At 38.4% G+C, this 19,239-nt stretch overlaps 1 protein-coding gene across 1 annotated transcript; it reads left to right on the plus strand.

Moving 5' to 3' along the window:
- The first annotated feature begins 2,524 nt into the window (after positions 1-2,524).
- Positions 2,525-19,222, plus strand: kcnj6 (potassium inwardly rectifying channel subfamily J member 6). The gene is made up of 3 exons (XM_067608661.1): positions 2,525-2,842; positions 14,080-15,000; positions 18,034-19,222. The coding sequence occupies exons 2-3, from the start codon at positions 14,103-14,105 to the stop codon at positions 18,384-18,386; spliced, it is 1,251 nt and encodes a 416-aa protein (XP_067464762.1). The 5' UTR covers positions 2,525-2,842; positions 14,080-14,102; the 3' UTR covers positions 18,387-19,222.
- The last annotated feature ends 17 nt before the right edge of the window (positions 19,223-19,239 follow it).

Raw genomic sequence — 19,239 nt, forward strand, 5'->3', positions numbered from 1 at the left:
TTATGAGCCTCTGGCAGGTCTTCACACTCCAAATTAACAACAAAGGGGGACCACCAGAGGATCTGAGGCTCGCAGATTCTGTGAATTCTTCTAAATCTCTTTTAAAAACTTGCTTTTATGTGATGTTGTCTATTATTACCTTTTATCTTTTAGTGCTGATGGTTTTATTTCCCTATTGATCTCTTTTTCTTTACCTTATTCCTGTGGGCATCACTGTGTTGTGTTACACTTTAATTTAAAATGTATTGATTATTTTATGTGCTTTTGTGTAGACAATGTTAAGCACTTTGTAAACATTGATTTTAAGAAGTGCTATATAAATAAAATTATTATTATTATTATTATCTGAGATTGATCCACACAGCCATGATGTGTACAATACCTCTTTGTACATCATCTCATTTGCAGCTTCCTGACAGTAATCAAGGTCGTAGAAGATCAAATAAACTCTGCAGAAAAGGCTCAAGAGATGTTTTGTGGCAAACAAAACGGGCTCACTGGTGAAGTTAAAGATTTGACCTCGCAATTACTGGCTGGAGCTTCCTGCTGGTGTGGACGGGAGGAATGAGAGCATCCAGGATAAGTAGGATCAGCACCTTGGAGAGCACCAAGCCATTCGGTCCTGATAATAAGTGTCTGACATCCCTGGTTTTGCCCTGTCCATGGTGCTGATTTAGTCTGCATTTATGAGCAGCACAAAATAAAGAAATACCATAAGAGTAAAGTTTGACATTTGGGAGAAAAACTCCTTGCTGAGAGTTAAATTAGAAAGCAAGGCAAGTTTATTTGTGCAGCACCTTTCAACAACAAGGCAATTCAAAGTGCTTCACTTACACAAAACTACATAAAACATAAAAGACATTAAGAAAAAAAAACAATGCAATATAGAAAGACACATACAAATAGGATTTAAATTGAGTAAAATAAAGTAGAAGGTAAAAGATCAGTGACTCCAGTGATTCTAACGACTGTGGTTACAACAACCAGGAACACAAACGAACCGAGTGGTATCAATGACCTTCATAACGACCCCACAGAGGTTAAAGACCTGGAACTCCCCAAGAACTGAAGAAGCCCCTTGGATGAGAGATGAAAGATCTTCAAGTATCTACAACCGAGTCCAACCCTCCTCAGATAACCATGACCTGGATGACTGAGAATCTTCACAGACACAAAGTTATGGTGCAGCTATGGTGACATGTGAGATATAAATAAATAGTCCCATAATTAATTTAATAAAAGGTAGCAAACAGAAATTAACATCTGCATGTGACCGGCTAACTTAGTTTAGCACAAAGACTGTAAAAACAGGAGGACACAGCTTGATTTTAAAGACACTGAATATCTAATTTCTCAATCAGCTTCATGGATGAAGTAGAAGCAGTGTTGTTAATACGTTATAGATTCCTGTGTGCTGTTTGTTTGTTTTTTTATCTGCACTCTTCTCCCTAGTTTGAATCGAGCAGAGTTCTGCTGAATAAAGGTGAAGTCATGCACTTCTTTGCACCTGTATGATGACAGCTGTGGGGTTGTTTGCTTGCGTTGCCAGGCAACTGTCAATCAAATGTGACCAAGCCCCGATAATCTAGAGTCAACAGTAGAGTCAAGAATCAGTGATCTAGTAGGTTTATATCTACATAAACATAAATATGTACATATGCACAATATGGGCAATGTATTAATATCCTGTATATTATGTAGCCTAGATGACTTGAGTTTAATTTCAAAGTGATTATATTGTAATTAATGTTTTTTTAAATTCCCTATCTGTATTGATTTTGTTCATTTTCTCTTTAACCACACATGTTTTTATCTTAATTCTTTTTTTTTTTTTTTACCTAGTCGCTGAATATTTATAGTTTGGAACATGTAGTTTCCTTAATTTAATTTATTAAAGATATCAATATATTGTTATAAATCTGATGAAAACTACAATAAATAAATAAATAAATAAAATCAGCTGAGTCAGTGTAAAACTCTCAATAAATAACTTTAACTTTGATGTGATTTTATAGAGAAATAGATCACAGTAGATACTGTATTTGAAATGTGTGAAATGTCTTTAATCTGTAACATATAAAGTGTGTAGCAGTAGTTACACATTTCTCCGCCTCTCACTCCTCCTCCTCCTCAGTGTTTTTCTTCCCCTCTCTGCCTCTCTCTCTCTCTCTCTCTCTCTCCTCTTCCTCAGTGTCTCTCTTCCTCTCTCTCCTCCTCCTCCTCCTCCTCCTCCTCTTCAGTGTTTCTCTTCCTCTCTCTCTCTCTCTCTCTCTCCTCTTCTTCCTCAGTGTCTCTCTTCCTCTCTCCTCCTCCTCCTCCTCCTCTTCAGTGTTTCTATTCCTCTCTCTCTCTCCTCTTCTTCAGTGTTTCTCTTCTCCTCTATTCTTTCTCTCTCTCTCTCTCTCTCTCTCTCTCTCTCTCTCTCTCTCTCTCTCTCTCTCTCTCTGTGTGTCTCTGACTCTCTCTCTCCTCTTCTTCTTCAGTGTTTCTCTTCCTTTCTCTGCCCCCCTCTCTCTCCCCTCCTCCTCTTCCTCAGTGTTTCTCTTCCTCTCTCTCTCTCTCTCTGTCTCTCTCCTCCTCTTCCTCAGTGTTTCTCTTCCTCTCTCTGCCTTTCTCTCTCTCTCCCTCAGTCTTCACCCGTGTCTCTCTCCCAGCAGAGGGGTGGAGGCTGACGGCCGATGCTTTTTTTTTTCTGTGAGGAGAGGATGGAGGAAAAGGGGAATTAGTGGCTATTCTTCAGGACGACTTGACAACCAGAAGCTACGAGATCAACAGAACATTTTTAATGGGAGCAAAACGGCTTAAAATGACCCGGAGAGTGAACGTTGATCTGCTGCACAAGGTAAGCACCTTTTCCCTTCAGCTGCTCCTTGTAGCGATACTGATGATGGCTTGTTTAATGTAATCGTCTATTTTATGGGGGGACGGTGGGGGTGGATAGTTACATAACAGTGTGAGGCGAGTCAGGGATTAATTAGGGGGGGGGGGGGGATAAGCAGTATTCAAGATAACACTCATGTCTTATGTGAATACAGCAAATGAAGTGTGGATCATCACCGGGTGACATGTTTTCAAAGGCAAAGCAAAAAGAAAACTGGAAGGTGTTTGGAGAAAATGTTCCAGGCTGTGAAGAGCCTGCAGGCCTCACATCACCACAGGACAACAGCACAGAGCAGAAAACGAGCCACAGTGGTGCACAGAGAGGCGAAACATGAACCGAGAGGCTATTATTCTTATCTGGATCACCTCCATCTCCATGACAACGGGAAATCTCTTACGTTTGCTCCCCGCTTCCTGCGGATGCACCTGATCCCTGCAAAAAAAAAAAAAAAAAATCATCTAGCCCTAGCCTGCTCGTAATAAAAAAAAACACATTATTATGCTGAAGAAGATTTTTTTAAATATGAATTACATGTAGCCTACATTTTTAAATACGAGTAATCTCATTAAAAGGCTACAGGCTAATAAAGCAGGTTATTTCTACTGTAGAGCTAATAATCCTCTAAACAGTCACTCAGGTTTCTTCTCTCAAAAGTAAGAATATTGCTTCAGAGATGGAAAACCACTATATTTGTGTTTCTAATCTGACCACAATTGAAATAACAGACCAATTTTACACCATTTGTCACCAAACCTAAAAGACAAAACAAATAGAATCAGGAAGCACAAATGACTTAACTAAGAAGTAGTTATATATTAATCTAAAACACCCCTTAATTAATATGAAAGTCACAGTTGGATCCAGTGTCGTGTTCTTGTTTTTGATTTACAGGTAAATCTTAAACACAAGTGATCTAATTTAAAGGCTACAGGCTAATAAAGCAGGTTATTCCTCCTGTAGAACTAATAATCTTCTAATCAGCCACTCGGGTTTCTTCTCTTAGAAGTTATCTTCAAATAGAGGAAATTAAAGGCAGAATATGGCTTCAGAAATGGAAAACCACTATTTTTGTGTCTCTAATCTGACCACAGTTGAAATTATAGACCTATTTTACACTCTTCTTTTTTTTACATTTGTCATCAAACTCAAACAACAAAATAGGTTGTGACATAACCAAATAGAGTCAGAATAGACCTCTTATACTGATGAAGACATAATAGTGTCGAAACATGGGTCCGTTTTCACTATTAAAGGCTGCAAATCAATCAATGTGCTCCAGTCTTTTCTCATCCAGAATCAGAATAGACTCATAATAACAACTAATATAGTTTTATCATCTAAACACCTCCTAATTAATGTATAAGTTATTGATGGTTGAATTACATTAAATTAAATTTTAAACATAAGTGATCTAATTAAAAGGCTACAGGCTAATAAAGCAGGTTTGTAGAGCTAATAATTGGCTTAACAGTCACTCGAAACAAGTTGTTTTAATGTATGATATAAATCTGAGTTATGGTCACATATAAAATTGAAATGTGACTTTATAGATAAAAAACAAAATTGAAATTATAGACCTGTTTACTTGTCATCATACCTAAATGATGATATATTTAAATATATATCTATATATATATCTATATAATGTATATCTAAAAATATATAGACACTAATCACTTCAAATAACTACTTATATATCATCTAAAGCACCTGATAATTAATATAAAAGTGGTAATCCAATCTTTTATTCTAATTTTTGATGGTGGTTGCTTCCTTTTAGGATTACAGGTTGTGAATTTAATCACTAATAAAACCACATAATCTCAGATCAATCCAATTAATCTGTAGCCTGTAATCTCAAGAAAGAGATGTTGATCTCAAATGAAACCAGTAAATAAAATCATTCATCTTGAACAAGATTATTAATTGTTTTACAGTTTGACTAGATTTCTTTTAATGAGAGCAGTTTTTTCCAATGAAAAAAATATATGTATATATAGATAGATAGATAGATAGATAGATAGATAGATAGATAGATAGATAGATAGATAGATAGATAGATAGATAGATATAGTGTAATAAGATTTTTCAGTGTAATTGCAGCTCCTCAAAGAGGCAGCTCTTCCAAAAATGTGTTCAGAACAGAAGCTTAAATTTGATGCTGACAAACTATACCGATCTTGACAAATTAATGCAAAAAGCTGATAATTTGGACATGACAAGTGCATCAGACTTTGAGCCACTCATTTATGAATATTTGAATATATGGTACAAAACGTTTTTACCGGCACATGTCCAATTATGTTCGATATGAATTAAATTAGTCCTGCAGTTAAGACTTTGGCTGCCAGTTCAGGAAAAAGCATACGATACATCAAGTAGATTTGTTTCTTCAGAATTTTCAAGATATCTTACCAAATATGATCAAGATTGTAACAAATATGTAGGAGCAATTGCAATAAACCTCTTTTGGAAAAAAGTCCAAAATGATTGCTTATACTGACTTACTGTCTTTATCTTAGAATATTAGGCAACAAAAACTCTCAGGATTTATGAGCAAAACAGTTCAGTAGCACATAAGCGGCAACATGGTGGTGCTAATGATGTCATTCTCTGATAAGAGAGGCAGATGGTTAGTGAGAACCTGCTGTGTATATCACATATGACGTAACCTGTAGTAAGATTCAGATTTCAGAGGATGCATTGTAACAAACAGTTTAATATTTCAAAAAGTCTAAAAGATGGTAGACTGAAAAGTAAAGGCAACAATCTCCTGAAGATACTGGAAACTAGACAATCTGAATTGTGTTTCTAGCTCCGTCCGTTATTAATCAGCTATTAATTGGACAACAAAGGTGATTAAAATCATGTGGCAGAAAAATTACCTATTACCTGAATGTAATTCCAGTTCAGTGAACCAAGAACTGGGTGCCAACTGGGCATGGAGGCATTGACACACTGCCACAAAACATGGCCTCCTCTTTTACAGACCACTGCTTTAACACAGGGGGGGCTGGCACCAAAAAATGTTGTATAAAAAGTTAAATCTGGCTCAGTTTTTGCTGCATCGCAATGACAAATCACTACTTTGGCGGATACTATTTTGGTATCTGAATACTTCAAGTTGGATATTTCATCATTTCACTAGAACTGAAAAAATCAGATTTGGGTCACTTCAGCATGCTCATAGAACTGGAATTACAGTGTTTCTATTGCAACTATCTACTGTTTCTATTCTTGGTCTTTTACAAACTTCCCTGATAGTTTAACACTTGAGAAGAAGATGTGATGTACTCCCAGCTGGTGATCCCACAGCAGCGCACCACCAACCAGGGTCTCTTACCGTCCACTTATCCACTCCCTTCTCCACAAACCAAATAAGACATTATAGATCCGTGAAGTACATTTTCCCTAATGCAATTTTTAAGTACTGTTCATTTGAAATGCTGGAAATAGGGAATGTTTGCCTTTTTTATTTTGAAAACGACTTATGACTAATGTAAAATAATGTAGAGTTATTTTTCTGTCGATCAACGAGGAGAATTGTTTCAGTTCAACCACTTACCTTCTTAAAAAGTCTACACAGCATCCTCACAAACATCAATTTATCAACAATAAATAAAACCCACGAGCCTTTATAAATGACTTTTAAACACTGATTACTGTAGACTTGATGGCTTAAACCCTGTGACCCTACAGTGAACTCCCAAATAGTAGCCATGGGCTTTAATTTATATAAACTGCAAAAAAACAAGCTTTTATTTGAAATTCCCTGCAGTTAAAAAGTATATTTTATTACATTTTAGTTAGCAGCCTCCTTGTTTTCTGATCTGCTCTTGTTTTAATTTCCTGTCGCTGCTGTGTGCTACCAGGCAAACTCAGCACCTCCTCCGTGTTCACATCTTGTCTTGATAATTTCAGCATAATGAACCATACGGCACTAATTTCAAAACTGTCATGTCACGTCACCACTCTTTCTTTTCACTCACATTCAGGTTAAAGGGTCAGGTCACCCAGATTAGTTCATTAGTTTCAGTATTATGTGCTCGTTCAGTGTTTCCACCTTCATTTTTCTCACTTCCCTTTTAAGGTAAGTGAGATATACAATATAGCTATTAATTTGGGTGAACGGATCCTTTAATGCTCTTAATACAGTGGATGATTTGGCAGCCTGCATGACTTTGGATAACTGAGCTCCATCTAGCACCAAGCACCATATTAAAGGACGGAAACAACAAGGGCTAATTTGCTGTATTTTCTTGAATTGGTTGTTAAATATGGCTAACTTCCATCCACTGGCCACCATTCTCACTTGAGCTTTAAAGAACTAGAGCAATACTAGTTTAAGATTTAAAATTATTGGTATGTAACGTCTATACCACCTGCACTCAGCTGTGTGTATGACTAAAAATAGCATGTGTGTGTCCCCATGTGGCCTCAGCTCGATTTTTGCCACATCTGGATCCAGCTACCTGCCAAACAGTGTCCTCCACACAGCAGAGATAATAGAAAAGCAAAATAAAAACTACCATAATATTTTTCATCATAATAACCCCCTCAATTAACTGTTCAATTTATTCCATCATTAACTTCATGATTTTCCTCTCTGTACTAACACTACTTTTGCTAAACCCCATCCCCGGAACAACAATTATGAAATGATATCTTAGCAACCATAACTAGGCATGGCAGGTCTGTTAGCGTTATATAACTCTTTTATTGTTTCTCCAAAACCAAAAACACAACAGCAAAACAGTCAGGAATGCATTAAACTATGTGTTTATCTGCTGTAGCATAAGTTGCCAATGTCGGGGTTTTCAGGTTATGTTAGAACAAACCCCTTTCAGCAATTAGTTAAATCTGCATTAACTATTTTCTTACATTAACATTAACATTAGCATGCCCAGCTCACTGGCTCACAGTGCCATGCCAGTGGTCTGACGGCTCATCATTCCAAACTCCAATAGTTTCGAAACACTTCCTATTGGACCGAAAACCCTTTAGTCCAACGGCCCTTATCTGGAAAACAAAAGCCCACTGCTCCGATGGCCCGTTGATCCGAAAATACACACTCCCCCTGGAGTTTTTTGCCCTTAGTGTATTTTGACTTGCAAACATGAAGATGCCATTTACAAAATGCTTGCTTTTTAGTGCATTTATTTAGTGCATACTAATCCTAACCCTAACCAAAAAGGCGACAGAAATAGCCTAAAATCAGAATGCCTAACCGTAAATACTAGTAGTCTGTTCATCAACCCCCTGCTGATTCAGCACCATGGACAGGGCCGGCAGTCACTGAACTCCAACAACTCCAGAGTGTGTATTTTCGGAGCAACGGGCCCTTGGAGCAATGGGTGTTTGTTTTCGGGATAACAGGCTGTCAGACTAATTGGCTTTCAGTTCAATGGGACATTTTTTGAACTATTGAGGTTTTGGAATAATGGGCCTTTGAACCAATAGGCAGTCCCAAGGCTCACTAGCTACATTAGTAACCTAATCTTTAGCTTTTGCCTTGCATTAGCAGCACACATGACCTATTTTTAAGCTTGGTGATTAGCTGTATCTTTCTGAAATGTATCTCGGGAGTTGTAGTTAACTTCTACCCCGAATTTTTATGTACATAGTCTTGTACCTTCAACTTTTTACTAAAGAACCAGATATATTTAAATGCAGTTGTTCATCTTTTGTACTGATGATTTAACTGGGAGAGTGTCCTGCTGATCCAAGCTGTATAGAAGCACTCTGTGAGTGGGCTAATGTAGCATTGTATATGGGATAATGAATGGATTTGTACTTCCCAAACCAGGGACACCCAAAATAGTCTTTCCATTGATTTTGTATGTACTCTTGCCATTTCTAAAATTCACTTTGTAATCTATCTGAACACGCTTTAGCTCTGTTTTGTTCTCCACCAACTCCTGATAGAAATATCGGACTCTTTAGCAGCTAAATGCGCCACTATGTTCACCAGCTCGCAGTTTTGTCTGTCTCCGTCTGTCTAGTGTACAGTCATTCCTGAGAGCTTGTTTTGCTTTAGAAAAAAAAAAAAGCTGCCAGACATGTGAGAGTGAAACAAAACAAAAGTAAAAAGGGTCATAGAACGAAAACGATGACCTTAAAGGCTCTTTAGAGCTGAGAGGAGCTGCAGTGTCAGGTGAAAATTTTCTGTGGTTTCATCACTTTTCATCACCTTTCATTTACAAGTACTTATTTGATCCATTGTTAATATAAAAATATCAACTATAGCAGCTTTAATTACTGTAAATGCTTGCCTATATCCTGCAAGAGCCAATATGACACTAGTAAAAATTAAAACTGTTGTTGTTCTAGTGGCTTTTATTGTGTCTTTACTGTCAGTATCATTATAACATGCTCTACATACAGATATTCATCTGTCGAAGCCAAAAATACCACATATGTCATAAAAGACAGCTTTATGCACAAAGAAAGATACAGTATTTGTTCTTCCTCAGGCTCTCTGAAACTGGATGAAACAGACAAATGTTATCCAATGCTGCGGCCTCATCCAGTACATTCCTGCTATATTGTGAGCACTTGGTAGACTGAGCTGTGCGTTGTCATGGAAACCAGCGCTGCTCAAGCTCATAATATTCCCCTGTGAATGGAGAGCAGAACGGCTTCAACACAGCCATTTGTTCCAGTGGTAAAAACACTGATGGTGGCTCAAGACTATGAGCATAGTAAAAGAAATCCGTTCTGATCTCAGGACAGTCTGCAGCTCAGAAACAAAAACTCTGCTGCATGTGACAGAAAGATCACTAATTGAATAACAATCCTACTCTGTGTTTCACAGGCGCTAAATTTAGTTTTCCCAAGGGGGAGTCCAACATAGCTCCTGAAGGAACGTGTTCTGACAAGCACACATACACAGTTTCCATCGCTTCAGAGAACATCGCATAACATTAACCTTACTTTAACCTTAAACTGAGTCTTCACCTTCAAATTTAATGATTTACATTATGGGGACATGAATTTTGTCCCCACAGTGTCAGTACTACCTGATAGACCCACACACACAGTGCACTAAAAGGTTCGTACAACATTACAATATGAATTACATCTTGACTGCACCATTACATTATGTCAAACAAAGTTACAGCAGATTTCAATTTGCTTTAACTGATTTTTGGCCACATGGGGGGAAGTATGAACAACCTGTAAATATGACAAACTTGTTTGCAAACATAGAAAGACATTATTACATTACAATATAATTATGTTGCTATTTAAAGCTGCCTTGGTTGATTTTTTTTAGCCACTGGAAACAAGCTCTAAACCCAACACTGATATATTATCACCTCTAAAAGTTATTATAGTGAACATGTTAGCAAACAGTTGCTCATTTACACATCTTAAAAAACACAGAGCATTGTTGCTAAATGCTCTCCTATGTTCACCAGCTAGTTGCTAATTTTGTCCATCTGTCATTCGGTGCTCAGTAGCATACAGTCATTTTACAGAGCTTTTTCAATGAAAACAGCTGCCTACCTCGCATCTAGAGATCACTTTGTACAAAGCAGTTAAGTTGCAGGCCGTAAAGCCAAAACATTAAACTGAAACTCTCTCTAGAGTTGAGGTGAGCTGCAGAGTAAATTGATAAAAAACCTGTGCATTCATCACTACAAGTTACCCTTTCACATACTAGTAGTTATTTTATCAACTGTTTTATTTGTTTTGTCTTATACTGCAATGACTCATGATGGCTGATACTTTCATTGTACTTTACCACAGATATGTTCATTCATTATGTAGTTATTTTGTCTTTTGGTGATCTATGGTGTTTGGAAGTTGTTTTGGAATTGCACATTTGACCCACAATAATACCTGTTTGATTGTATATCTGTATGTAGTCCTGTAAATGTATTCAGGTTTTGTTTTTGGGGGAGATTTAATGTTGGGAAGGGGCCAGGTGAGGTTTTCAGTGAGGCAGGTCTGAGGACGCCTCTGATTACAGGTAGTCACTTGATGCACCTATTGGAAATTAGTTAATTGACACTCATTGTTGCTGTAAAGATAAAAAGGACTCAACCATAAAACTGAAGGATGATTGCACACTGAAGAAGGTGTAGCGGAAAAGGAGAAAACTAAATAAAATAAAACTGTTAGGGACCGAACAGCAAGGCACATCATGCAGGTTGTTGTAGTTTCAAAGAGTTGGGTTTTTCATTTACCCCAAAAAGCAATTGTGGTTAAATTGGGCCCTAAAATAGGTCAACAATCAAATTTTGACAGGCTCTCTCCCCAGACCCACCTTGCTGTTGCAGGACGGTGATATAGTCCAGGGCCCAGGTGCAGGTATTTAATAGTAATGGATCAGTCAATCTTTTACATGATTGAGGCCAGACGTCCGCCTAATCAACCGCGGTAACTCAAAGGATAGAAAATTATATTAGTATGATTTAAAGATAACAGAACTTAGGAGTTGACGATACAAATTTAACTAAATGTGCACAGTTCATCTAGAAATTATACATGTCAAAAATAGGAGCAGGACAAATCTAATTGATTTGTGGTTGTGAACCTGTTTTTGTGCTTTGAACAATAAAATAAAAATATTTATTAAAGCAGTTTTAACCTTTAATTTTCTTGCTACAACAGATCAATAAAAACAACATACTAAGGGGTAACATCCAAAATATCATGAGACACCACCAGGAAGGCCAGGACACAATTTATCTCAAAACTCTGCTTTGACACTGTTTCCAATGCTCTATTTGTCTTAAATAGACAATTATTCTTCCGATGCCCAACCTGAGTACCCACAGAATCAGCGGCTAATAGGAGCATTACAACCTTAATTCAGTGTTACACATTCACTTTACACTGCGTGACTTACTGTGACAAAGTGGAGCTTTCTTTTGGCAGTGTGGGTGGTGTAGTTTTCCTTTGGCCTTACTGTAGCTGCACAATTTCATGCAATTTCATACTGGGCTCCACTACTGAACACTGTACACGACTCATTTCTGGTTTCCTGTACGTACTCAGGAGTACTGTGCTGAGACTACGACAGAGTAGGAGGTCTATTGTTTATAATATTATCTGTGTGCTTTTGTTGCTGCCACTCAATCTGAATCTCAAGTGACTCTAATATAGCATCAAGCTGCGTATTTCTCCTTGCCACTCTGCAACATTCTGCACAGTCTCTATCCTTCTTCTTTAACCTAATCCTTCACACAATCCATCAGTTTGTTATCTCCTCTCCATTGCTGCACTTCTTCCTCCTCCCATTGCTTCAGGATTACTGTTACTGTAAATAGACCTGTTCCTTTCAATATGTATCTTGTAACAAAGCAGATGGATGGTGATATGATGGGAATCATAATTAGTGCTTGAAATGGACTGATACCCAACATGATTTTACACTTTTATACACTGATATCTTTACATTTAGCATCTCAGATTTTTATATTATGACAGTTTTACTGCTATTCTATTTTGTTGATTTTATTCCTGTATGTTGGTTTTATCATGTAGTTTCTGTAAAGCACTTTGTAATGTTGGTTTGATAAGTGCCACACAAATAAACTTTATTTTTAGAGCAGGGTAGAATAAAGCTTTAATGTCCCAGAGGGGCAATTTTGCTCACAGACAGCGGACCATAATGATAAATACAAAAAGAATACGACAATTTGTAAAAACACACGAGAACACACGTCAACGCCAACGTCTCTGCTGTCAATATCACGTGTCGCCAAAACCATCAGAGGAAGCAGTGAAAGAACAGAAGCCAGAAATCACATCCACAGCTTGTAACAGACCAAATCACATTTTGTTTAGAAAGCTGATGGAATAAAAGACATCATGTACCTGTTTATGTCACCTCTAGGGAGATAAAAGGAAGGAAATTTACACCAGTGACTTTACGGCACATATTCACAATTTTACCAGCAGGTTTCTATATTATTTTGATGTATGACTTTGTATTATTTTGCATTACTGAAGTCATGTGGGGACGCCGGCCTCATGGGGACTGTGGAGATGCCGGCTTCAAGGGGACTGTGGGGGTATATTTTACGTCCCAGTGTCCACACTCAGTTTTAAACCAGCTGCCTGTGTACGCTGTATGACCTACTGTACTGTACTGCTTTGTTCAGTGTTGCAAGTTTTGACACCAAATAGCTCAATCAGTGGTAAAAGTAGTCCAAGTTTTGGAAAAGGGTGTGTTTTTCATCTAACACATGTATGAATGAAATATTGTTTTCATGACATTTTGTTAATACTTTTAAAACAATGTAAGACAAGTTTATTTATACATTTAAGCAACAAGGCAATTCAAAGTACTTATATAAAACATAAAAAAGATGTAAAAGAAACACGAGACATAATAAAAATACACATTTTGATAAAATTATGTGAGAATTAATGTAAGATACTTAACAACAGAAATTGCTATTATTGGGTTTTGTTACAGGTAAAGACTTTCTGTCCCTCCTCTCGTCCTCGTCATGTTCTGTTGTTGAATACAAGAAGGAAAATAAAGTGTCCTAAGATGCATCTATGCTCTTTTGTGTTATTGGTGTAAGTTTAAGCAAACCCATGACAGTAATGTTTGGGTAACATTAATGTTACAGCCTCTACACAACAAAGGCCCACTCAAACACACAGTAGACCGTAGCTAAATACAAATCAGTGAAACAGAAAATGTCTTCTACTAAATGGCAAGTTTTTATCACAGCTTGAACAAGTAAAATAGGAATAAGCAAAAAAGAAGAAAAATGACATTTGTTCTTATCACTCATCAGTTATTATGTGTTAAGCCTAAATAACTAACACCTTGTCAATTTCTTCTTCTTCAATTCACAGCAGTAGATGCAGTGAAGGCATCCCTATCAATCTCCATTATACCTATTCTAGTTTGAGATGAAGAAGAGCAGATTTATTGTAATGAAGCTTGTGACTTTTCATTGTTGGAAACTGCCCAAATGGTGCAAAAAGTAGCCAAAAATTCAACAAGCTGTCCAAAATCATTTTTACTCACCCAGTCAAATAAAAAATTGCCCAAGTGGACCGAAAACCATTGTGGAGTGGATCAGGAGCTCCATGTTACATCCAACAGCTCCTGTAAAGTTTCCATCATCTTTTTCTGTCAAAGTACTGCACTCAGAATCAGTGAAAACACAACAAGGTTTGTGCACTTAATATTCTTACTAATTACCACCATGTGGCCTCTCTTATAGGCTTGAATCCATCTAGAAACCCCATGGAGCAGGATGTGGAGAGCCCAGCCACCATCAGACAACCCAAGTTGCCAAAGCAGGCCCGTGAGAACCTGCCTAAACAGCTGGAAGAAATGGACAGGGCAAAGAGGATCCAGCGGTACGTCCAGAAAGACGGGAAGTGCAACGTCCATCACGGGAATGTCCGGGAGACATACCGGTATCTGACGGACATATTCACCACGCTGGTAGATCTCAAATGGAGGTTCAACCTCTTTATCTTTGTCCTGGTCTACACGGTCACATGGCTCTTCTTTGGCTTCATGTGGTGGCTTATTGCGTACCTTCGGGGTGATCTAGACCACTTAGCAGACAACCAGTGGACTCCGTGTGTCAATAACCTCAATGGGTTTGTATCAGCCTTTCTGTTCTCCATTGAGACAGAGACCACTATTGGTTATGGATACAGAGTCATCACGGACAAATGCCCTGAGGGGATAGTTCTGCTTTTAGTTCAGTCGGTGCTGGGATCTATCGTGAATGCCTTCATGGTGGGCTGCATGTTTGTCAAGATCTCGCAGCCCAAGAAGCGAGCAGAGACACTAGTGTTTTCCACCAACGCAGTCATCTCAATGAGAGATGGACGGCTGTGCCTGATGTTCAGAGTTGGAGACCTCCGAAACTCGCACATCGTTGAGGCTTCTATCAGGGCCAAGCTAATCAAGTCTAAACAGACCAAGGAAGGGGAGTTCATCCCTTTGAACCAGACGGACATAAACGTGGGTTATAACACGGGAGACGACAGGCTCTTCCTCGTGTCGCCGCTCATCATCTGCCATGAAATAAACCAGAACAGCCCCTTCTGGGAGATCTCACAAGCCCACCTGGCCAAGGAGGAGCTTGAAATTGTCGTGATTCTGGAGGGGATGGTGGAGGCCACAGGTGAGTTGTCAGATTCATGAAGTCAGAGGTGTTCTGACCAAAAGTATTTATGATATCTAAGTATAGATGAGGTCTGTACAGTCCAGACAGTGTATACAATTAATATATAAATATGAAATCTTTATTTATAGTCACCCACGATACAAAGTGCTTCAAGTGCTATGGCAGCAAATTAAAACAGCAAAACCATAGAATCATTAGATTTTAGACTCTGTCGTTGTCCAAAAACTATTAAAAAGACATCAGTGAGCCACACTGCTGCACTGGGTGACATGTTCCTTCACCACGAAGATTATGGTCACATTAGTTTGTTAAGGAACAGCTCCAAAGACTAATAACAGTGATCAAATTTTCAGTATCATATCACAACCTCTTGACTTTGTACTACATTTTAAATTTCTCAAAGAACTTCAGTATAAAGTCAAAGTCGTCATTGTTGGTTCGGCTCCACAAACGAGAGTTGTTGGACATAAGAAAAATATTGAAAATTGTCAACCATATCCTTTAAAGGAATGTTTAAAACTATGAATTATTGTAATTTGAGTTATTTACAGCAGCATACATATATTTTAAGTGAAAAAGATACAATTGCTTTACATGTAAATAATCCGTATTACTGTTTTCTGTTGCATTTGTGTGAATGAAAATTGAAACAATATTTTTTACAACCATGAACTGCTGTCAGCAAAAATGAACCAAAATTAACTTGGACTCCAGAGGGCTGGTTAAAATAAATTTACATAAAGACGGTTGTAAACGCTGAGAGTAGTGTTGAGGGAATTTTCTCAGCTGAGACAAGATGATCTGCAAGCTGCTCAGCAGGGAGCAGCAGAACCGAAACCTCTGGACGGGCAACAACCGGTAGAGGAAATGTGGGTAAAAAGAGAGATTTAGATTTAGAGAATCATAAGCATACACTTCCCAAACACATATATTAGGAACAACAGGCTCGAGCACACTCAATCACACCCCCTCCCCGGGGCCCAATTTTCCAAAACAAAAACATGTCCAATCAGATAATGCTGGATATCTAGTATGAGATCATTTGTCTCACTATCAGCTATAATAAAATGAGCCAATTACATAATGTCTGAGTGGCATAAGTGGACGTGTTTTGAAGCTGGAGATTCACAGAGGACTCAGTTTCCTCCAGACAGCTGCGTCTAAAGAGCTCACTGATTTATATCAAAAGTAAATGGCATCGGAAAATGATTAAAAGCCACTGTTTTGTAGTGTTAGAATAACTGTGGAAGAATGGATGATAGAGGGACTCAAGAAAGCATATGTGCACTGACAAATTATTCATGTTAGTCATGTTCAAAACTAAAAAGCCAGAGCCATCATGTTTCATTTCACTTCTCGGATTAGAAGTTTGCAACGTATGATGCATCATAATACAAAGAAATCCAGAAGCATTGAGTCAAGAGCAGCTGGACTTGTTGTAGTTTCTTGAAGACGTTTCATCCAAAAAGCTTCTTTAGTTCTGTCTGACTGGTGGGGAGCTCCCAGATATTTAACCTCTGTAGGGTCGTTTACACCATCAGGGTCATTGAGGTCACATGTGGTCATAAGTACAGTTGCCCTGAGGTGCAAAACACAACAACAAAACTGATAACACCACAACATTTCAGAAAACCCTGCACTATAAATATAGAAATGCGTGAAAAACGGCAGTCCTCCCATTCATTTGAATGGGAGCAGAATGCTTACGCTGCAGGGGTTGGGACTGCATAGGGCTCAGCATAACAACTGCAGCAGCTACCAAGAAGTTGAACCTGACTCAACTTTTGCCAAAACGCCACCCCAACGTCATGCTGTGGTGGCAAATCACATAGATGCAAGCGCACATTCCTGATGGATTACTTTGTAACGTGAACCCCTTACTCGACTGTTTACCTCCTGATCACTGCGACGAAAGATAGAACAGTTGCCACCATGAAAACTTGCCGGAGTTTTAAAATCCTGTCTTTTAGTTTAACAAACTTCTGCACAGTGTCCTTAAGTGCATAATCTGTAATTCCAACTTGACTTCCTGGGTCGTATTTCATTGTCTCACCGGTACCTCAAACAACATGCTCCCACCACCAAAGCCCCCTGCGTCATAGTGTCAAAGTTTTCATGTCTCTCATGTGATAGTCCTTAGTATGGTGGTCCTGAGGTGCAAAACGTAACAAAATTGGACAAAACACAACATTTCAGAAAACAGAAAAGGTAGAGCCAACAATTCTTGTTTGTGAGTCACATGAATTCATGTGTGAACTGAAGAGGCCTTCTGGATGAAATGTCTTCATAAATCTACATCAAGTCCAGTTGCTCTTGACTCAGCGCTTTTGGATGTACCATGACCTGACCTGGAAGACTCATCGCAGACCTTTGCCTTAACTTTAGCCTGTTAAGCTTTCTCATCTTGCTAATATTGTCAAGTCAAGTCAAGTCCAGACTCCAGTTGGGCTGCAGGCTTTGCTTCATTACTTTGCTTCAACCATAAATGAAGCAGGCCACTATTTACTGTCTGTGGATAAGACATCAAGTACATTTCTAGTCTCGTAGTGTAACACAGAAGATATGTTCATGTTTATGGGTCATTTTTTGCCACATGATTATTAACTAAAGCTGCTGCCACTCTGTTATTATGACATCTGCCCTCAGATACAGCCCTAAAACTGTTTTATAAATCAATTTTATTCTTGAAACAATTAAAAGAAATTAACAAACAAAACATATGCATATAAACACATACACAACAGTGCTGCAAAAAAATGGCCCATGATTGAGCCTAATTTCTGATCCCTGCAGTGGAATATAGCTCCCAATGTGGTCGCCTGAAAACTGCTGACAGAAATCTGAGGGACAAACATTTGAAAAGCTGGACAAATAAAACCACAAATAGCTGCATGCATAGATACCACAGGGAGAAAATAGGAAAATATGTTTGTTTTTTTGTTATTTGGATGAACTGAACCTTTGAGGTAGCCCAAACTGCAGTTTTTCCATAAATGTTTACACCTCAACCTTTAATCTTTAATGTTTCAGGCATGACGTGCCAGGCCAGAAGTTCATACGTCAGCAGTGAGATCAAGTGGGGCTACCGCTTCACACCAGTCCTGACTCTGGAGGACGGCTTCTATGAGGTGGACTACAACAGTTTCCACGATATCTACGAAACTAACACACCCGCCTGCAGTGCCAAAGAGCTAGCCGATATGACCAACCGCACCCGCTTGCCCCTCACCTGGTCTCTGGCCAGTAAGCTGAGCCAGCAGGGGCTGCCAGAGTCTGAGCAGGAGGGTCAGGAGACAAAGACCAGCCTGGACAACCAGGGTAAGAGCCAGCAGACGGAGAGGAACGGGGACATTGCCAACGTAGAGAGTGAGTCTAAAGTGTAGCGAGTGTGATAATAAAGGAAAGAAAGAAAGACGGGATGGACACAAGCGCTTGCAGAGCACAGGTCAGAATTTGAGGCACTAAATGAGGACCAACGAGCACAGTAGACCAAGTATCCCTGCACCAAGAACCGCTTCTTCTCAGTGATTCACAGTTACCCCAAAAACAACAAAACATCTAGACATGTGGCCCACCGCTGAACTGAAAACCCTTTGCGGCAAGTGCATGTTTCAAATATAATGTGATGTCCTCCTGATCCTGATGAGATTCCTATTATTTTTTCTATTAAAATATTCTTAGGGGCATTTGCATAAGTATTTTTGTATATACTATAAAATGTTTTGAATTCTTTGTTTTGTTGCGGTGTGAATATTTGACAGATGTTTGATACTAATTCATTTAGGTTAGTTCTGTATATATATTATATGCCTTACTGTATGTATAAAGCTTTCATTATTTGTTTTCCAGAAATATATAAGCATGTATAAACATTATCAGCAGTTTATTTATCTTGTATTGTGTATATACTGTATGATGATAATGATATAAGAAACACACATCTCAATGGATGCAAACTCTAGTCTAAACCAATGACAAATTCTTCCCCAAATGATAAATGTATGTTCAAGGTTGTACTACAATATAATTCCTTGAGAAGCCATGACTTGCTGTTTGCAGCTGAGTGACTTCAGACAACGGCCCTTTAAAACTGCATTTTGTCACTTTTGCACATTGGAGACCTCTGGTGGAGAGAGTCAGTTGCTATTTCAGTCTCCAAAAATCCTTCACATGTCACCTAACAGTATCAAAAATAAATAGATAATAAATTTCACATTGACTCGATTAAGTTTTTTA

This window comes from Thunnus thynnus, chromosome 13, assembly GCF_963924715.1.
Source record: "Thunnus thynnus chromosome 13, fThuThy2.1, whole genome shotgun sequence".
In the NCBI taxonomy this organism is placed as follows: domain Eukaryota; kingdom Metazoa; phylum Chordata; class Actinopteri; order Scombriformes; family Scombridae; genus Thunnus; species Thunnus thynnus.